Raw genomic sequence first — 22,379 nt, forward strand, 5'->3', positions numbered from 1 at the left:
TGTATGGTATTAGACTGTCTCATCCCTTACTGTCTGTATGGTATTAGACTGTCTCATCTCCTTACTGTCTGTATGGTATTAGACTGTCTCATCTCCTTACTGTCTGTATGGTATTAGACTGTCTCATCTCCTTACTGTCTGTATGGTATTAGACTGTCTCATCCCTTACTGTCTGTATGGTATTAGACTGTCTCATCTCCTTACTGTCTGTATGGTATTAGACTGTCTCATCCCTTACTGTCTGTATGGTATTAGACTGTCTCATCCCTTACTGTCTGTATGGTATTAGACTGTCTCACCCCCTTACTGTCTGTATGGTAATAGACTGCATGTTATTAGACTGTCTCATCCCTTACTGTCTGCATGTTATTAGACTGTCTCATCCCTTGTATGTTATTAGACTCTTACCTCCTTACTGTCTGTATGTTATTAGATTGTCTCATCCCCTTACTGTCTGTATGTTATTAGACTGTCCCATCCATTACTGTCTGTATGGTAATAGACTGTCTTACCTCCTTACTGTCTGTATGTTATTAGACTGTCTCATCCCTTACTGTCTGTATGTTATTAGACTGTCTTACCCCCTTACTGTCTGTATGTTATTAGACTGTCTTACCCCCTTACTGTCTGTATGGTATTAGACTGTCTCATCCCCTTACTGTCTGTATGTTATTAGACTGTCTCATCCCTTACTGTCTGTATGTTAGACAGTCTCATCCCTTACTGTCTGTATGGTATTAGAATGTCTTACCTCCTTACTGTCTGTATGTTATTAGACTGTCTCATCCCTTACTGTCTGCATGTTATTAGACTGTTTCATCCCTTACTGTCTGTATGTTATTAGACTGTCTCATCCCTTACTGTCTCTGTCTGTATGTTATTAGACTGTCTCATCCCCTTACTGTCTGTATGTTATTAGACTGTCTTATTCCCTTACTGTCTGTATGGTATTAGACTGTCTCATCCCTTACTGTCTGTATGGTATTAGACTGTCTTACCTCCTTACTGTCTGTATGTTATTAGACTGTCTCATCCCTTACTGTCTGTATGTTATTAGACTGTATCATCCCTTACTGTCTGTATGTTATTAGACTGTCTCATCCATTACTGTCTGCATGTTATTAGACTGTCTCATCCCTTACTGTCTGTATGTCACCAGACTGTCTCATCCCTTACTTTCTGCATGTTATTAGACTGTCTCATCCCTTACTGTCTGTATGTTAGACAGTCTCATCCCTTACTGTCTGTATGGTATTAGAATGTCTTACCTCCTTACTGTCTGTATGTTATTAGACTGTCTCATCCCTTACTGTCTGCATGTTATTAGACTGTTTCATCCCTTACTGTCTGTATGTTATTAGACTGTCTCATCCCCTTACTGTCTGCACGTTATCAGACTGTCTCATCCCTTACTGTCTGTATAGTATTAGACTGTCTTACCTCCTTACTGTCTGTACGTTATTAGACTGTCTCATCCCCTTACTGTCTGTATGTTATTTGACAGCTGTCTTACCCACTTACTGTCTGCATGTTACTAGACTGTCTCATCCCTTACTGTCTGTATGTTATTAGACTGTCTCATCCCTTACTGTCTGTATGGTATTAGACTGTCTCATCCCCTTACTGTCTGTATGTTATTAGACTGTCTCATCCCTTACTGTCTGTATGCTATTAGACTGTCTCATCCCTTACTGTCTGTATGGTATTAGACTGTCTTACCTCCTTACTGTCTGTATTTTATTAGACTGTCTCATCTCTTACTGTCTGCATGTTACTAGACTGTCTCATCCCTTACTGTCTGTATGTTATTAGACTGTCTCATCCCCTTACTGTCTGTATGTTATTAGACTGTCTTACCCCGATACACTTGCAGACCTCCAGCATAATGTTGCCTTTAGGAGCAGTCTTGTTGTACATGCCACTGCCCATAATGAACACGACTGTGGAAACACAGAAAGACGTCGACCTCTGTTAACTAGACAGAGAGTCACATGTGAGATCCTACGGACAGACAGAGTTCAGATCAATACTGATGATTGATATAGGCGAGGAAAGGAAGGAAGCTCCTCCATGTAGTGGAAAAGAGGACAGGGTTATAAAACGAGGGTAACAGTACTCAACTGAGAGCCACCACCATGAGGGCTGCAGGGACGCCGAAGGCCAGAGGATAACACTTCTGTTGGGAGTGGATACCGCACTCCTGGCCTGGAGGAGGGAACAAACATGCTCCTGAATTACTGGGCTATTGGATGGAGAAACTTGCCCTATTACACAGGCGTAACGATGGTCATGTAACGTCTGAACAGGTATTGTGTTAGTTTAGGGTTAGTAGTGTAAAGTCTGGCCAGGTATTGTGTTAGTTTAGGGTTAGTAGTGTAAAGTCTGACCAGGTATTGTGTTAGTTTAGGGTTAGTAGTGTAAAGTCTGACCAGGTATTGTGTTAGTAGTGTAAAATCTGACCAGGTATTGTGTTAGTTTAGGGTTAGTAGTGTAAAGTCTGACCAGGTATTGTGTTAGTTTAGGGTTAGTAGTGTAAAGTCTGACCAGGTATTGTGTTAGTTTAGGGAGAGAGTATCGTCGTACCTCTGAGGATGGGTGTGATGACGGTGGACAGGAGACTACCAGCATTGATTGACAGGTAGAAAATGGAGAAGAACGTGCTCCTCTGTTTCTCCTGGAGACGCAGGAGACGTGGACAGGAGACGTGGACAGGAGACATGGACAGGAGACATGGACAGGAGACATGGACAGGAGACGTGGACAGGAGACGTGGACAGGAGACGTAGACAGGAGACGTGGACAGGAGACATGGACAGGAGACATGGACAGGAGACATGGACAGGAGAACAGGTTTATAACAGGAGACATGGACAGGAGACATGGACAGGAAACATGGACAGGAAACATGGACAGGAGACATGGACAGGAGAACAGGTTCAGAACAGGAGACATGGACAGGAGACATGGACAGGAGACATGGACAGGAGAACAGGTTTATAACAGGAGACATGGACAGGAGACATGGACAGGAGAACAGGTTTATAACAGGAGACGTGGACAGGAGACATGGACAGGAGACATGGACAGGAGACATGGACAGGAGAACAGGTTTATAACAGGAGACATGGACAGGAGACATGGACAGGAGACCAGGTTAGGAACAGGAGACATGGACAGGAGACATGGACAGGAGACAAGGTTAGGAACAGGAGACATGGACAGGAAACATGGACAGGAGACATGGACAGGAGACATGGACAGGAGACATGGACAGGAGAACAGGAGATGTGGACAGGAGACCAGGTTAGGAACAGGAGACATGGACAGGAAAACAGGGTTTAAACCTGCAAACATCTGACCTTGACACTTGTGTCTAACCATAACTAGCCAGCAAACAGAGCAGCACCATCTATCTGCTGGAGAATCAAGGTGTTCAGATTCATCCACATTCAGCAACATGACGCTCTGTAACCTTTGACCTAAATGCCCCTTCCAGCAGGTAACCAGGGCTGATGGTTAATAAACAACCATCTGGAAGGTGTTCTGCTGAATCAGCACCATCAGCACTGATAATGAAAGACACGTTGATAAAACATGCTGATCATCTGGAGTCTACACCACCGTAATGACCGAGGTCGGTAGAGGCAGACTCTAAAATGGAGTCTACACTACCGTAATGACCGAGGCAGACTCTAAAATGGAGTCTACACTACCGTAATGACCGAGGCAGACTCTAAAATGGAGTCTACACTACCGTAATGACCGAGGAAGACTCTAAAATGGAGTCTACACTACCGTAATGACCGAGGTCGGTAGAGACAGACTCTAAAATGGAGTCTACACCACCGTAATGACCGAGGCAGACTCTAAAATGGAGTCCACACTACCGTAATGACCGAGGCAGACTCTAAAATGGAGTCTACACTACCGTAATGACCGAGGCAGACTCTAAAATGGAGTCTACACTACCGTAATGACCGAGGTCGGTAGAGACAGACTCTAAAATGGAGTCCACACCACCGTAATGACGAGGGGGGTAGAGACAGACTCTAAAATGGAGTCTACACTACCGTAATGACCGAGACAGACTCTTAAATGGAGTCGACACTACCGTAAAGACCGAGGCAGACTCTAAAATGGAGTCCACACTACCGTAATGACCGAGACAGACTCTAAAATGGAGTCCACACTACCGTAATGACCGAGACAGACTCTAAAATGGAGTCTACACTACCGTAATGACCGAGACAGACTCTAAAATGGAGTCTACACTACCGTAATGACCGAGTCAGTCTCTAAAATGGAGTCTACACCACCGTAATGACCGAGACAGACTCTAAAATGGAGTCTACACTACCGTAATGACCGAGGTCGGTAGAGGCAGACTCTAAAATGGAGTCTACACTACCGTAATGACCGAGACAGATTCTAAAATGGAGTCTACACTACCGTAATGACCGAGGCAGACTCTAAAATGGAGTCTACACTACCGTAATGACCGAGACAGACTCTAAAACGGAGTCTACACTACCGTAATGACCGAGACAGACTCTAAAATGGAGTCTACACCACCGTAATGACCGAGGTCGGTAGAGACAGACTCTAAAATGGAGTCTACACTACCGTAATGACCGAGGTCGGTAGAGACAGACTCTAAAATGGAGTCCACACCACCGTAATGACCAAGACAGACTCTAAAATGGAGTCCACACCACCGTAATGACCGAGGCAGACTCTAAAATGGAGTCTACACTACCGTAATGACTGAGGTCGGTAGAGCCAGACTCTAAAATGGAGTCTACACCACCGTAATGACCGAGGCAGACTCTAAAATGGAGTCCACACTACCGTAATGACCGAGACAGATTCTAAAATGGAGTCTACACTACCGTAATGACCGAGACAGACTCTAAAATGGAGTCTACACCACCGTAATGACCGAGACAGACTCTAAAATGGAGTCTACACTACCGTAATGACCGAGACAGACTAAAATGGAGTCCGCACCACCGTAATGACAGTGACAGATTCTAAAATGGAGTCTACACCACCGTAATGACCGAGACAGACTCTAAAATGGAGTCTACACCACCGTAATGACCGAGACAGACTCTAAAATGGAGTCCACACTACCGTAATGACCGAGGTCGGTAGAGACAGACTCTAAAATGGAGTCTACACCACCGTAATGACCGAGGTCGGTAGAGACGGACTCTAAAATGGCTGCTCCGCTAGTGTTACCAACCTGGTGGTCTTCAAACTGGTCTCCTCCGAAGGCAGCGACACAGGGTTTGATGCCCCCTGTCCCCAGAGCGATGAGGAACAGGCCAACCATAGACATGGCCCTGAGGGGAGACAACAGCACTTATCACTTCAACTAAAGGAACTCATATCATAGAAGTTGAGTCAACTTAATTGACTAAGTTTACACAACTCTAATCTTCTTACAACGCTGTACTGTACCCTGTGGTACAGGCTTATATAGGAGGTTGTGTTTAGGGTGAACAACGGATGAACTCACACATGGAAGGTCATGTTGTCAGGGGTCCCGTCCCTGTCCGTGTCTGTGATGTCGTGTATGGCGCTTACTGCCATGACAACCTGTCCCACCGTATAGACGATGGATAAATAGACAATAGTCCTGGGGAGAGAGAGGAAAGGGAGAGAGAGAGAGAGAGAGAGAGAGAGAAAGAGATACAACAGAGAGAGAGAGGAAAGAGAGAGAGGAAAGAGAGAGAGGAAAGAGAGAGAGGAAAGAGAGAGAGGAAAGAGAGAGAGAGAGAGAGAGGGAGAGAGAGAGAGGGAGAGCGAGAGGGGAGAGAGGGGGAGAGAGAGAGAGAGAGAGAGAGAGAGAGAGAGAGAGAGAGAGAGAGAGAGAGAGAGAGAGTGAGGGAGAGAGAGGGAGAGAGAGGGAGAGAGAGGGAGAGAGAGGAAGAACGAGAGGGGAGAGAGGGGGAGAGAGAGAGGGGAGAGAGAGAGGAGAGAGAAGGGGAGAAAAACAAATGAAAGGGATTTACCAGGAGGGCAGACAACTACAAGCAAGAGAACCACAATCCCCAGTTATTCTATGGAAGATCAGATAATAAGTTGATGTACTTGGTTTGGACTCACTTGAACTTCCCAAGCCAGGAGTCGGCCACAATGGCTCCCAGTATAGGAGTCAGGTAGCAGAGAGCGATGAAGGTGTGATAGATAGAGGTGGCCAGGTCATCGTCCCACTTCAGGAAGTACCTGAAGTACAGGACCAGCACCGCTAGGGAGGAGAACAGAACCACAACAGAACCTCTCAATATGTCCATCTACAGCACCAACACCACTAGGGAGGAGAACAGAACCACTCAATATGTCCATCTACAGCACCAGCACCACTAGGGAGGAGAACAGAACCACTCAATATGTCCATCTACAGCACCAACACCACTAGGGAGGAGAACAGAACCACAACAGAACCACTCAATATGTCCATCTACAGCACCAACACCACTAGGGAGGAGAACAGAACAACAACAGAACCACTCAATATGTCCATCTACAGCACCAACACCACTAGGGAGGAGAACAGAACCACAACAGAACCACTCAATATGTCCATCTACAGCACCAACACCGCTAGGGAGGAGAACAGAACCACAACAGAACCACTCAATATGTCCATCTACAGCACCAACACCACTAGGGGGGAGAAAAGAACCACAACAGAACCACTCAATATGTCCATCTACAGCACCAACACCACTAGGGAGGAGAACAGAACCACAACAGAACCACTCAATATGTCCATCTGCAGCACCAACACCACTAGGGAGGAGAACAGAACCACTCAATATGTCCATCTACAGCACCAGTACCACTAGGGAGGAGAACAGAACCACAACAGAACCTCTCAATATGTCCATCTACAGGACCAGCACCACTAGGGAGGAGAACAGAACCACAACAGAACCACTCAATATGTCCATCTACAGGACCAGCACCACTAGGGAGGAGAACAGAACCACAACAGAACAACTCAGTATGTCCACCTACAGCACCAACACCACTAGGGAGGAGAACAGAACCACAATAGAACCACTCAATATGTCCATCTACAGCACCAGCACCACTGGGGAGGAGAACAGAACCACAACAGAACCACTCAATATGTCCATCTACAGCACCAGCACCACTAGGGAGGAGAACAGAACCACTCAATATGTCCATCTACAGCACCAACACCGCTAGGGAGGAGAACAGAACCACAACAGAACCACTCAATATGTCCATCTACAGGACCAGCACCACGAGAGGAGGAGAACAGAACCACAACAGAACCACTCAATATGTCCACCTACAGCACCACCACCACTAGGGAGAAGAACAGAACCACAATAGAACCACTCAATATGTCCATCTACAGCACCAGCACCACTAGGGAGGAGAACAGAACCACAACAGAACCACTCAATATGTCCATCTACAGCACCAGCACCACTAGGGAGGAGAACAGAACCACTCAATATGTCCATCTACAGCACCAACACCGCTAGGGAGGAGAACAGAACCACAACAGAACCACTCAATATGTCCATCTACAGCACTAGCACCACTAGGGAGGAGAACAGAACCACAATAGAACCACTCAATATGTCTATCTACAGCACCAACTCCACTAGGGAGGAGAAAAGAACCACTCAATATGTCCATCAACAGCACCAACACCACTAGGGAGGAGAACAGAACCACTCAATATGTCCATCTACAGCACCAACACCACTAGGGAGGAGAACAGAACCACAACAGAACCACTCAATATGTCCAACTACAGCACCAGCACCACTAGCGAGGAGAACAGAACCACTCAATATGTCCATCTACAGCACCAGCACCACTAGGGAGGAGAACAGAACCACTCAATATGTCCATCTACAGCACCAACACCACTAGGGAGGAGAACAGAACCACAACAGAACCACTCAATATGTCCATCTACAGCACCAACACCACTAGGGAGGAGAACAGAACAACAACAGAACCACTCAATATGTCCATCTACAGCACCAACACCACTAGGGAGGAGAACAGAACCACAACAGAACCACTCAATATGTCCATCTACAGCACCAACACCGCTAGGGAGGAGAACAGAACCACAACAGAACCACTCAATATGTCCATCTACAGCACCAACACCACTAGGGGGGAGAAAAGAACCACAACAGAACCACTCAATATGTCCATCTACAGCACCAACACCACTAGGGAGGAGAACAGAACCACAACAGAACCACTCAATATGTCCATCTACAGCACCAACACCACTAGGGAGGAGAACAGAACCACTCAATATGTCCATCTACAGCACCAGTACCACTAGGGAGGAGAACAGAACCACAACAGAACCTCTCAATATGTCCATCTACAGGACCAGCACCACTAGGGAGGAGAACAGAACCACAACAGAACCACTCAATATGTCCATCTACAGGACCAGCACCACTAGGGAGGAGAACAGAACCACAACAGAACCACTCAGTATGTCCACCTACAGCACCAACACCACTAGGGAGGAGAACAGAACCACAATAGAACCACTCAATATGTCCATCTACAGCACCAGCACCACTGGGGAGGAGAACAGAACCACAACAGAACCACTCAATATGTCCATCTACAGCACCAGCACCACTAGGGAGGAGAACAGAACCACTCAATATGTCCATCTACAGCACCAACACCGCTAGGGAGGAGAACAGAACCACAACAGAACCACTCAATATGTCCATCTACAGGACCAGCACCACGAGGGAGGAGAACAGAACCACAACAGAAACACTCAATATGTCCACCTACAGCACCACCACCACTAGGGAGAAGAACAGAACCACAATAGAACCACTCAATATGTCCATCTACAGCACCAGCACCACTAGGGAGGAGAACAGAACCACAACAGAACCACTCAATATGTCCATCTACAGCACCAGCACCACTAGGGAGGAGAACAGAACCACTCAATATGTCCATCTACAGCACCAACACCGCTAGGGAGGAGAACAGAACCACAACAGAACCACTCAATATGTCCATCTACAGGACCAGCACCACGAGGGAGGAGAACAGAACCACAACAGAACCACTCAATATGTCCACCTACAGCACCACCACCACTAGGGAGAAGAACAGAACCACAATAGAACCACTCAATATGTCCATCTACAGCACCAGCACCACTAGGGAGGAGAACAGAACCACAACAGAACCACTCAATATGTCCATCTACAGCACCAGCACCACTAGGGAGGAGAATAGAACCACTCAATATGTCCATCTACAGCACCAGCACCGCTAGGGAGGAGAACAGAACCACCACAGAACCACTCAATATGTCCATCTACAGCACCAGCACCACTAGGGGGAGAACAGAACCACAACAGAACCACTCAATATGTCCATCTACAGCACCAACACCACTAGGGAGGAGAACAGAACCACAACAGAATCACTCAATATGTCCATCTACAGCACCAGCACCACTAGGGAGGAGAACAGAACCACTCAATATGTCCATCGACAGCACCAACACCACTAGGGAGGAGAACAGAACCACTCAATATGTTCATCTACAGCACCAACACCACTAGGGAGGAGAACAGAACCACAAAAGAACCACTCAATATGTCCATCTACAGCACCAGCACCGCTAGGGAGGAGAACAGAACCACAACAGAACCACTCAATATGTCCATCTACAGCACCAACACCACTAGGGAGGAGAACAGAACAACAACAGAACCACTCAATATGTCCATCTACAGCACCAACACCACTAGGGAGGAGAACAGAACCACAACAGAACCATTCAATATATCCATCTACAGCACCAACACCGCTAGGGAGGAGAACAGAACCACTCAATATGTCCATCTACAGCACCAACACCACTAGGGGGGAGAACAGAACCACAACAGAACCACTCAATATGTCCATCTACAGCACCATCACCACTAGGGAGGAGAACAGAACCACAACAGAACCACTCAATATGTCCATCTACAGCACCAACACCACTAGGGAGGAGAACAGAACCACTCAATATGTCCATCTACAGCACCAGTACCACTAGGGAGGAGAACAGAACCACAACAGAACCTCTCAATATGTCCATCTACAGGACCAGCACCACTAGGGAGGAGAACAGAACCACAACAGAACCACTCAATATGTCCATCTACAGGACCAGCACCACTAGGGAGGAGAACAGAACCACAACAGAACCACTCAATATGTCCACCTACAGCACCAACACCACTAGGGAGGAGAACAGAACCACAATAGAACCACTCAATATGTCCATCTACAGCACCAGCACCACTGGGGAGGAGAACAGAACCACTACAGAACCACTCAATATGTCCATCTACAGCACCAGCACCACTAGGGAGGAGAACAGAACCACTCAATATGTCCATCTACAGCACCAACACCACTAGGGAGGAGAACAGAACCACAACAGAACCACTCAATATGTCCATCTACAGCACCAGCACCGCTAGGGAGGAGAACAGAACCACAACAGAACCATTCAATATATCCATCTACAGCACCAACACCGCTAGGGAGGAGAACAGAACCACAACAGAACCACTCAATATGTCCATCTACAGCACCAACACCACTAGGGGGGAGAAAAGAACCACAACAGAACCACTCAATATGTCCATCTACAGCACCAACACCACTAGGGAGGAGAACAGAACCACAACAGAACCACTCAATATGTCCATCTACAGCACCAACACCACTAGGGGGAGGAACAGAACCACAACAGAACCACTCAATATGTCCATCTACAGCACCAACACCACTAGGGAGGAGAACAGAACCACAACAGAACCACTCAATATGTCCAACTACAGCACCAGCACCACTAGCGAGGAGAATAGAACCACTCAATATGTCCATCTACAGCACCAGCACCAGCACCAGCACCACTAGGGAGGAGAATAGAACCACTCAATATGTCCATCTACAGCACCAGCACCGCTAGGGAGGAGAACAGAACCACAACAGAACCACTCAATATGTCCATCTACAGCACCAGCACCACTAGGGGGAGAACAGAACCACAACAGAACCACTCAATATGTCCATCTACAGCACCAACACCACTAGGGAGGAGAACAGAACCACAACAGAACCACTCAATATGTCCATCTACAGCACCAGCACCACTAGGGAGGAGAACAGAACCACTCAATATGTTCATCTACAGCACCAACACCACTAGGGAGGAGAACAGAACCACAACAGAACCACTCAATATGTCCATCTACAGCACCAGCACCGCTAGGGAGGAGAACAGAACCACAACAGAACCACTCAATATGTCCATCTACAGCACCAACACCACTAGGGAGGAGAACAGAACAACAACAGAACCACTCAATATGTCCATCTACAGCACCAACACCACTAGGGAGGAGAACAGAACCACAACAGAACCATTCAATATATCCATCTACAGCACCAACACCGCTAGGGAGGAGAACAGAACCACTCAATATGTCCATCTACAGCACCAACACCACTAGGGGGGAGAACAGAACCACAACAGAACCACTCAATATGTCCATCTACAGCACCATCACCACTAGGGAGGAGAACAGAACCACAACAGAACCACTCAATATGTCCATCTACAGCACCAACACCACTAGGGAGGAGAACAGAACCACTCAATATGTCCATCTACAGCACCAGTACCACTAGGGAGGAGAACAGAACCACAACAGAACCTCTCAATATGTCCATCTACAGGACCAGCACCACTAGGGAGGAGAACAGAACCACAACAGAACCACTCAATATGTCCATCTACAGGACCAGCACCACTAGGGAGGAGAACAGAACCACAACAGAACCACTCAATATGTCCACCTACAGCACCAACACCACTAGGGAGGAGAACAGAACCACAATAGAACCACTCAATATGTCCATCTACAGCACCAGCACCACTGGGGAGGAGAACAGAACCACTACAGAACCACTCAATATGTCCATCTACAGCACCAGCACCACTAGGGAGGAGAACAGAACCACTCAATATGTCCATCTACAGGACCAGCACCACGAGGGAGGAGAACAGAACCACAACAGAACCACTCAATATGTCCACCTACAGCACCACCACCACTAGGGAGAAGAACAGAACCACAATAGAACCACTCAATATGTCCATCTACAGCACCAGCACCACTAGGGAGGAGAACAGAACCACAACAGAACCACTCAATATGTCCATCTACAGCACCAGCACCACTAGGGAGGAGAATAGAACCACTCAATATGTCCATCTACAGCACCAGCACCGCTAGGGAGGAGAACAGAACCACAACAGAACCACTCAATATGTCCATCTACAGCACCAGCACCACTAGGGGGAGAACAGAACCACAACAGAACCACTCAATATGTCCATCTACAGCACCAACACCACTAGGGAGGAGAACAGAACCACTCAATATGTCCATCTACAGCACCACCACCACTAGGGAGGAGAACAGAACCACTCAATATGTCCATCTACAGCACCAACACCACTAGGGAGGAGAACAGAACCACAACAGAACCACTCAATATGTCCATCTACAGCACCAACACCACTAGGGAGGAGAACAGAACAACAACAGAACCACTCAATATGTCCATCTACAGCACCAACACCACTAGGGAGGAGAACAGAACCACAACAGAACCACTCAATATGTCCATCTACAGCACCAACACCGCTAGGGAGGAGAACAGAACCACAACAGAACCACTCAATATGTCCATCTACAGCACCAACACCACTAGGGGGGAGAAAAGAACCACAACAGAACCACTCAATATGTCCATCTACAGCACCAACACCACTAGGGAGGAGAACAGAACCACAACAGAACCACTCAATATGTCCATCTGCAGCACCAACACCACTAGGGAGGAGAACAGAACCACTCAATATGTCCATCTACAGCACCAGTACCACTAGGGAGGAGAACAGAACCACAACAGAACCTCTCAATATGTCCATCTACAGGACCAGCACCACTAGGGAGGAGAACAGAACCACAACAGAACCACTCAATATGTCCATCTACAGGACCAGCACCACTAGGGAGGAGAACAGAACCACAACAGAACCACTCAGTATGTCCACCTACAGCACCAACACCACTAGGGAGGAGAACAGAACCACAATAGAACCACTCAATATGTCCATCTACAGCACCAGCACCACTGGGGAGGAGAACAGAACCACAACAGAACCACTCAATATGTCCATCTACAGCACCAGCACCACTAGGGAGGAGAACAGAACCACTCAATATGTCCATCTACAGCACCAACACCGCTAGGGAGGAGAACAGAACCACAACAGAACCACTCAATATGTCCATCTACAGGACCAGCACCACGAGGGAGGAGAACAGAACCACAACAGAACCACTCAATATGTCCACCTACAGCACCACCACCACTAGGGAGAAGAACAGAACCACAATAGAACCACTCAATATGTCCATCTACAGCACCAGCACCACTAGGGAGGAGAACAGAACCACAACAGAACCACTCAATATGTCCATCTACAGCACCAGCACCACTAGGGAGGAGAACAGAACCACTCAATATGTCCATCTACAGCACCAACACCGCTAGGGAGGAGAACAGAACCACAACAGAACCACTCAATATGTCCACTCGCCTGCCCACGGGGGAGCGACCCAAGCCACCGCACTCGCCCCCCCAGGGGGAGGCCCCTAGCCCAACAGCCCACACCACGGGAGGAGCAGAACCACTCAATATGTCCATCTACAGCACCAACACCACTAGGGAGGAGAACAGAACCACAACAGAACCACTCAATATGTCCAACTACAGCACCAGCACCACTAGCGAGGAGAACAGAACCACTCAATATGTCCATCTACAGCACCAGCACCACTAGGGAGGAGAACAGAACCACAACAGAACCACTCAATATGTCCATCTACAGCACCAACACCACTAGGGAGGAGAACAGAACCACAACAGAACCACTCAATATGTCCATCTACAGCACCAACACCACTAGGGAGGAGAACAGAACAACAACAGAACCACTCAATATGTCCATCTACAGCACCAACACCACTAGGGAGGAGAACAGAACCACAACAGAACCACTCAATATGTCCATCTACAGCACCAACACCGCTAGGGAGGAGAACAGAACCACAACAGAACCACTCAATATGTCCATCTACAGCACCAACACCACTAGGGGGGAGAACAGAACCACAACAGAACCACTCAATATGTCCATCTACAGCACCAACACCACTAGGGAGGAGAACAGAACCACAACAGAACCACTCAATATGTCCATCTACAGCACCAACACCACTAGGGAGGAGAACAGAACCACTCAATATGTCCATCTACAGCACCAGTACCACTAGGGAGGAGAACAGAACCACAACAGAACCTCTCAATATGTCCATCTACAGGACCAGCACCACTAGGGAGGAGAACAGAACCACAACAGAACCACTCAATATGTCCATCTACAGGACCAGCACCACTAGGGAGGAGAACAGAACCACAACAGAACCACTCAGTATGTCCACCTACAGCACCAACACCACTAGGGAGGAGAACAGAACCACAATAGAACCACTCAATATGTCCATCTACAGCACCAGCACCACTGGGGAGGAGAACAGAACCACAACAGAACCACTCAATATGTCCATCTACAGCACCAGCACCACTAGGGAGGAGAACAGAACCACTCAATATGTCCATCTACAGCACCAACACCGCTAGGGAGGAGAACAGAACCACAACAGAACCACTCAATATGTCCATCTACAGGACCAGCACCACGAGGGAGGAGAACAGAACCACAACAGAAACACTCAATATGTCCACCTACAGCACCACCACCACTAGGGAGAAGAACAGAACCACAATAGAACCACTCAATATGTCCATCTACAGCACCAGCACCACTAGGGAGGAGAACAGAACCACAACAGAACCACTCAATATGTCCATCTACAGCACCAGCACCACTAGGGAGGAGAACAGAACCACTCAATATGTCCATCTACAGCACCAACACCGCTAGGGAGGAGAACAGAACCACAACAGAACCACTCAATATGTCCATCTACAGGACCAGCACCACGAGGGAGGAGAACAGAACCACAACAGAACCACTCAATATGTCCACCTACAGCACCACCACCACTAGGGAGAAGAACAGAACCACAATAGAACCACTCAATATGTCCATCTACAGCACCAGCACCACTAGGGAGGAGAACAGAACCACAACAGAACCACTCAATATGTCCATCTACAGCACCAGCACCACTAGGGAGGAGAATAGAACCACTCAATATGTCCATCTACAGCACCAGCACCGCTAGGGAGGAGAACAGAACCACCACAGAACCACTCAATATGTCCATCTACAGCACCAGCACCACTAGGGGGAGAACAGAACCACAACAGAACCACTCAATATGTCCATCTACAGCACCAACACCACTAGGGAGGAGAACAGAACCACAACAGAATCACTCAATATGTCCATCTACAGCACCAGCACCACTAGGGAGGAGAACAGAACCACTCAATATGTCCATCGACAGCACCAACACCACTAGGGAGGAGAACAGAACCACTCAATATGTTCATCTACAGCACCAACACCACTAGGGAGGAGAACAGAACCACAAAATAACCACTCAATATGTCCATCTACAGCACCAGCACCGCTAGGGAGGAGAACAGAACCACAACAGAACCACTCAATATGTCCATCTACAGCACCAACACCACTAGGGAGGAGAACAGAACAACAACAGAACCACTCAATATGTCCATCTACAGCACCAACACCACTAGGGAGGAGAACAGAACCACAACAGAACCATTCAATATATCCATCTACAGCACCAACACCGCTAGGGAGGAGAACAGAACCACTCAATATGTCCATCTACAGCACCAACACCACTAGGGGGGAGAACAGAACCACAACAGAACCACTCAATATGTCCATCTACAGCACCATCACCACTAGGGAGGAGAACAGAACCACAACAGAACCACTCAATATGTCCATCTACAGCACCAACACCACTAGGGAGGAGAACAGAACCACTCAATATGTCCATCTACAGCACCAGTACCACTAGGGAGCAGAACAGAACCACAACAGAACCTCTCAATATGTCCATCTACAGGACCAGCACCACTAGGGAGGAGAACAGAACCACAACAGAACCACTCAATATGTCCATCTACAGGACCAGCACCACTAGGGAGGAGAACAGAACCACAACAGAACCACTCAATATGTCCACCTACAGCACCAACACCACTAGGGAGGAGAACAGAACCACAATAGAACCACTCAATATGTCCATCTACAGCACCAGCACCACTGGGGAGGAGAACAGAACCACTACAGAACCACTCAATATGTCCATCTACAGCACCAGCACCACTAGGGAGGAGAACAGAACCACTCAATATGTCCATCTACAGCACCAACACCACTAGGGAGGAGAACAGAACCACAACAGAACCACTCAATATGTCCATCTACAGCACCAGCACCGCTAGGGAGGAGAACAGAACCACAACAGAACCATTCAATATATCCATCTACAGCACCAACACCGCTAGGGAGGAGAACAGAACCACAACAGAACCACTCAATATGTCCATCTACAGCACCAACACCACTAGGGGGGAGAAAAGAACCACAACAGAACCACTCAATATGTCCATCTACAGCACCAACACCACTAGGGAGGAGAACAGAACCACAACAGAACCACTCAATATGTCCATCTACAGCACCAACACCACTAGGGAGGAGAACAGAACCACTCAATATGTCCATCTACAGCACCAACACCGCTAGGGAGGAGAACAGAACCACAACAGAACCACTCAATATGTCCATCTACAGCACTAGCACCACTAGGGAGGAGAACAGAACCACAATAGAACCACTCAATATGTCTATCTACAGCACCAACTCCACTAGGGAGGAGAAAAGAACCACTCAATATGTCCATCAACAGCACCAACACCACTAGGGAGGAGAACAGAACCACTCAATATGTCCATCTACAGCACCAACACCACTAGGGAGGAGAACAGAACCACAACAGAACCACTCAATATGTCCAACTACAGCACCAGCACCACTAGCGAGGAGAATAGAACCACTCAATATGTCCATCTACAGCACCAGCACCAGCACCACTAGGGAGGAGAATAGAACCACTCAATATGTCCATCTACAGCACCAGCACCGCTAGGGAGGAGAACAGAACCACAACAGAACCACTCAATATGTCCATCTACAGCACCAGCACCACTAGGGGGTGAACAGAACCACAACAGAACCACTCAATATGTCCATCTACAGCACCAACACCACTAGGGAGGAGAACAGAACCACAACAGAACCACTCAATATGTCCATCTACAGCACCAGCACCACTAGGGAGGAGAACAGAACCACTCAATATGTTCATCTACAGCACCAACACCACTAGGGAGGAGAACAGAACCACAACAGAACCACTCAATATGTCCATCTACAGCACCAGCACCACTAGGGAGGAGAACAGAACCACAACAGAACCACTCAATATGTCCATCTACAGCACCAACACCACTAGGGAGGAGAACAGAACAACAACAGAACCACTCAATATGTCCATCTACAGCACCAACACCACTAGGGAGGAGAACAGAACCACAACAGAACCATTCAATATATCCATCTACAGCACCAACACCGCTAGGGAGGAGAACAGAACCACTCAATATGTCCATCTACAGCACCAACACCACTAGGGGGGAGAACAGAACCACAACAGAACCACTCAATATGTCCATCTACAGCACCATCACCACTAGGGAGGAGAACAGAACCACAACAGAACCACTCAATATGTCCATCTACAGCACCAACACCACTAGGGAGGAGAACAGAACCACTCAATATGTCCATCTACAGCACCAGTACCACTAGGGAGGAGAACAGAACCACAACAGAACCTCTCAATATGTCCATCTACAGGACCAGCACCACTAGGGAGGAGAACAGAACCACAACAGAACCACTCAATATGTCCATCTACAGGACCAGCACCACTAGGGAGGAGAACAGAACCACAACAGAACCACTCAATATGTCCACCTACAGCACCAACACCACTAGGGAGGAGAACAGAACCACAATAGAACCACTCAATATGTCCATCTACAGCACCAGCACCACTGGGGAGGAGAACAGAACCACTACAGAACCACTCAATATGTCCATCTACAGCACCAGCACCACTAGGGAGGAGAACAGAACCACTCAATATGTCCATCTACAGGACCAGCACCACGAGGGAGGAGAACAGAACCACAACAGAACCACTCAATATGTCCACCTACAGCACCACCACCACTAGGGAGAAGAACAGAACCACAATAGAACCACTCAATATGTCCATCTACAGCACCAGCACCACTAGGGAGGAGAACAGAACCACAACAGAACCACTCAATATGTCCATCTACAGCACCAGCACCACTAGGGAGGAGAATAGAACCACTCAATATGTCCATCTACAGCACCAGCACCGCTAGGGAGGAGAACAGAACCACAACAGAACCACTCAATATGTCCATCTACAGCACCAGCACCACTAGGGGGAGAACAGAACCACAACAGAACCACTCAATATGTCCATCTACAGCACCAACACCACTAGGGAGGAGAACAGAACCACAACAGAACCACTCAATATGTCCATCTACAGCACCAGCACCACTAGGGAGGAGAACAGAACCACTCAATATGTCCATCGACAGCACCAACACCACTAGGGAGGAGAACAGAACCACTCAATATGTTCATCTACAGCACCAACACCACTAGGGAGGAGAACAGAACCACAACAGAACCACTCAATATGTCCATCTACAGCACCAGCACCGCTAGGGAGGAGAACAGAACCACAACAGAACCACTCAATATGTCCATCTACAGCACCAACACCACTAGGGAGGAGAACAGAACAACAACAGAACCACTCAATATGTCCATCTACAGCACCAACACCACTAGGGAGGAGAACAGAACCACAACAGAACCATTCAATATATCCATCTACAGCACCAACACCGCTAGGGAGGAGAACAGAACCACTCAATATGTCCATCTACAGCACCAACACCACTAGGGGGGAGAACAGAACCACAACAGAACCACTCAATATGTCCATCTACAGCACCATCACCACTAGGGAGGAGAACAGAACCACAACAGAACCACTCAATATGTCCATCTACAGCACCAACACCACTAGGGAGGAGAACAGAACCACTCAATATGTCCATCTACAGCACCAGTACCACTAGGGAGGAGAACAGAACCACAACAGAACCTCTCAATATGTCCATCTACAGGACCAGCACCACTAGGGAGGAGAACAGAACCACAACAGAACCACTCAATATGTCCATCTACAGGACCAGCACCACTAGGGAGGAGAACAGAACCACAACAGAACCACTCAATATGTCCACCTACAGCACCAACACCACTAGGGAGGAGAACAGAACCACAATAGAACCACTCAATATGTCCATCTACAGCACCAGCACCACTGGGGAGGAGAACAGAACCACAACAGAACCACTCAATATGTCCATCTACAGCACCAGCACCACTAGGGAGGAGAACAGAACCACTCAATATGTCCATCTACAGCACCAACACCACTAGGGAGGAGAACAGAACCACAACAGAACCTAACATTGGTCAATGCAATGTAACTACCAAAGAGTTATTTACATTCTGTAGTAAACACTGATATCTGCTAACATAGAGAGGTGTGATTGGCTCAGCTCTCTGCTATCTGTTAACATAGAGAGGTGTGATTGGCTCTGCTCTCTGCTATCTGTTAACATAGAGAGTTGTGATTGGCTCTGCTCTCTGCTATCTGTTAACATAGAGAGGTGTGATTGGCTCTGCTATCTGTTAACATAGAGAGATGTGATTGGCTCTGCTCATTGCTATCTGTTAACATAGAGAGGTATGATTGGCTCAGCTCTCTGCTATCTGTTAACATAGAGAGGTGTGATTGGCTCAGCTCTCTGCTATCTGTTAACATAGAGAGATGTGATTGGCTCTGCTATCTGTTAACATCGAGAGGTGTGATTGGCTCTGCTCTCTGTTAACATAGAGAGGTGTGTTTGGCTCTGCTTTCTGCTAACATAGAGAGTTGTGATTGGCTCAGCTTTCTGCTAACATAGAGAGTTGTGATTGGCTCAGCTCTCTGCTATCTGTTAACATAGAGAGATGTGATTGGCTCTGCTATCTGTTAACATCGAGAGGTGTGATTGGCTCTGCTCTCTGCTATCTGTTAACATAGAGAGGTGTGATTGGCTCTGCTATCTGTTAACATAGAGAGGTGTGATTGGCTCAGCTCTCTGCTATCTGTTAACATAGAGAGGTGTGTTTGGCTCTGCTTTCTGCTAACATAGAGAGTTGTGATTGGCTCTGCTCTCTGCTATCTGTTAACATAGAGAGGTGTGATTGGCTCTGCTATCTGTTAACATAGAGAGATGTGATTGGCTCTGCTCATTGCTATCTGTTAACATAGAGAGGTGTGATTGGCTCAGCTCTCTGCTATCTGTTAACATAGAGAGGTGATATTGGCTCAGCTCTCTGCTAACATAGAGAGTTGTGATTGGCTCAGCTCTCTGCTATCTGTTAACATAGAGAGATGTGATTGGCTCTGCTATCTGTTAACATCGAGAGGTGCGATTGGCTCTGCTCTCTGCTATCTGTTAACATAGAGAGGTGTGATTGGCTCTGCTATCTGTTAACATAGAGAGGTGTGATTGGCTCAGCTCTCTGCTATCTGTTAACATAGAGAGGTGTGTTTGGCTCTGCTTTCTGCTAACATAGAGAGTTGTGATTGGCTCTGCTCTCTGCTATCTGTTAACATAGAGAGGTGTGATTGGCTCTGCTCTCTGCTATCTGTTAACATAGAGAGTTGTGATTGGCTCTGCTCTCTGCTATCTGTTAACATAGAGAGGTGTGATTGGCTCTGCTATCTGTTAACATAGAGAGATGTGATTGGCTCTGCTCATTGCTATCTGTTAACATAGAGAGGTGTGATTGGCTCAGCTCTCTGCTAACATAGAGAGGTGTGATTGGCTCTGCTCTCTGCTATCTGTTAACATAGAGAGATGTGATTGGCTCACCTCTCTGCTATCTGTTACCATAGAGAGGTGTGATTGGCTCAGCTCTCTGTTACCATAGAGAGGTGTGTTGTGGGATTGGCTCACCTCGCATGCCATAGTAGGAGAAACGTTCGCAGAACTCATTGACCACGATGAAGAAGATACTGAGAGGATACCCGCAGACATCCACCTGGACACAGAGGAGCAGACAGATTTGGAGGTCACCTTTACGTCACCAAATCAAATGTTATTTGGCAAATACACATGTTTAGCAGATGTTTTTGTAGGTGTAGTGAAATGTTCCTAGCTCCAACAGTAATATCTAACTAAATGCTTGTGTTCCCAGCTCCAACAGTGCAGTAATATCTAACTAAATGCTTGTGTTCCCAGCTCCAACAGTAATATCTAACTAAATGCTTGTGTTCCCAGCTCCAACAGTAGTATCTAACTAAATGCTTGTGTTCCCAGCTCCAACAGTGCAGTAATATCTAACTAAATGCTTGTGTTCCCAGCTCCAACAGTGCAGTAATATCTAACTAAATGCTTGTGTTCCCAGCTCCAACAGTAATATCTAACTAAATGCTTGTGTTCCCAGCTCCAACAGTGCAGTAGTATCTAACTAAATGCTTGTGTTCCCAGCTCCAACAGTAATATCTAACTAAATGCTTGTGTTTCTAGCTCCAACAGTAGTATCTAACTAAATGCTTGTGTTTCTAGCTCCAACAGTAGTATCTAACTAAATGCTTGTGTTCCCAGCTCCAACAGTGCAGTAATATCTAACTAAATGCTTGTGTTTCTAGCTCCAACAGTGCAGTAGTATCTAACTAAATGCTTGTGTTCCCAGCTCCAACAGTGCAGTAGTGTCTAACTAAATGCTTGTGTTTCTAGCTCCAACAGTAATATCTAACTAAATGCTTGTGTTCCTAGCTCCAACAGTACAGTAGTATCTAACTAAATGCTTGTGTTCCCAGCACCAACAGTAGTATCTAACTAAATGCTTGTGTTCCCAGCTCCAACAGTGCAGTAGTGTCTAACTAAATGCTTGTGTTTCTAGCTCCAACAGTAATATCTAAACTAAATGCTTGTGT

At 47.1% G+C, this 22,379-nt stretch overlaps 1 protein-coding gene across 1 annotated transcript in view; it reads right to left on the reverse strand.

The window, feature by feature from the left end:
* LOC106577464 (solute carrier family 15 member 1) overlaps positions 1–21,505 on the reverse strand; it is a 367,351-nt gene extending 345,846 nt beyond the window's left edge. Inside the window, exons 1-7 of the mRNA XM_082963785.1 lie at positions 21,397–21,505; positions 6,112–6,253; positions 5,522–5,641; positions 5,246–5,345; positions 2,584–2,674; positions 2,122–2,205; positions 1,858–1,940 (exon numbers count right to left, since the gene is read on the reverse strand). Coding sequence (XP_082819911.1) covers positions 1,858–1,940; positions 2,122–2,205; positions 2,584–2,674; positions 5,246–5,345; positions 5,522–5,641; positions 6,112–6,253; positions 21,397–21,403 — 627 coding nt within the window. The 5' untranslated portion in view covers positions 21,404–21,505. The remainder of the gene's footprint in view (positions 1–1,857; positions 1,941–2,121; positions 2,206–2,583; positions 2,675–5,245; positions 5,346–5,521; positions 5,642–6,111; positions 6,254–21,396) is intronic.
* Between the last annotated feature and the right edge of the window lie 874 nt (positions 21,506–22,379).

This window comes from Salmo salar, chromosome 17 (assembly GCF_965601325.2).
Source record: "Salmo salar chromosome 17, fSalSal1, whole genome shotgun sequence".
In the NCBI taxonomy this organism is placed as follows: Eukaryota; Metazoa; Chordata; class Actinopteri; order Salmoniformes; family Salmonidae; genus Salmo; species Salmo salar.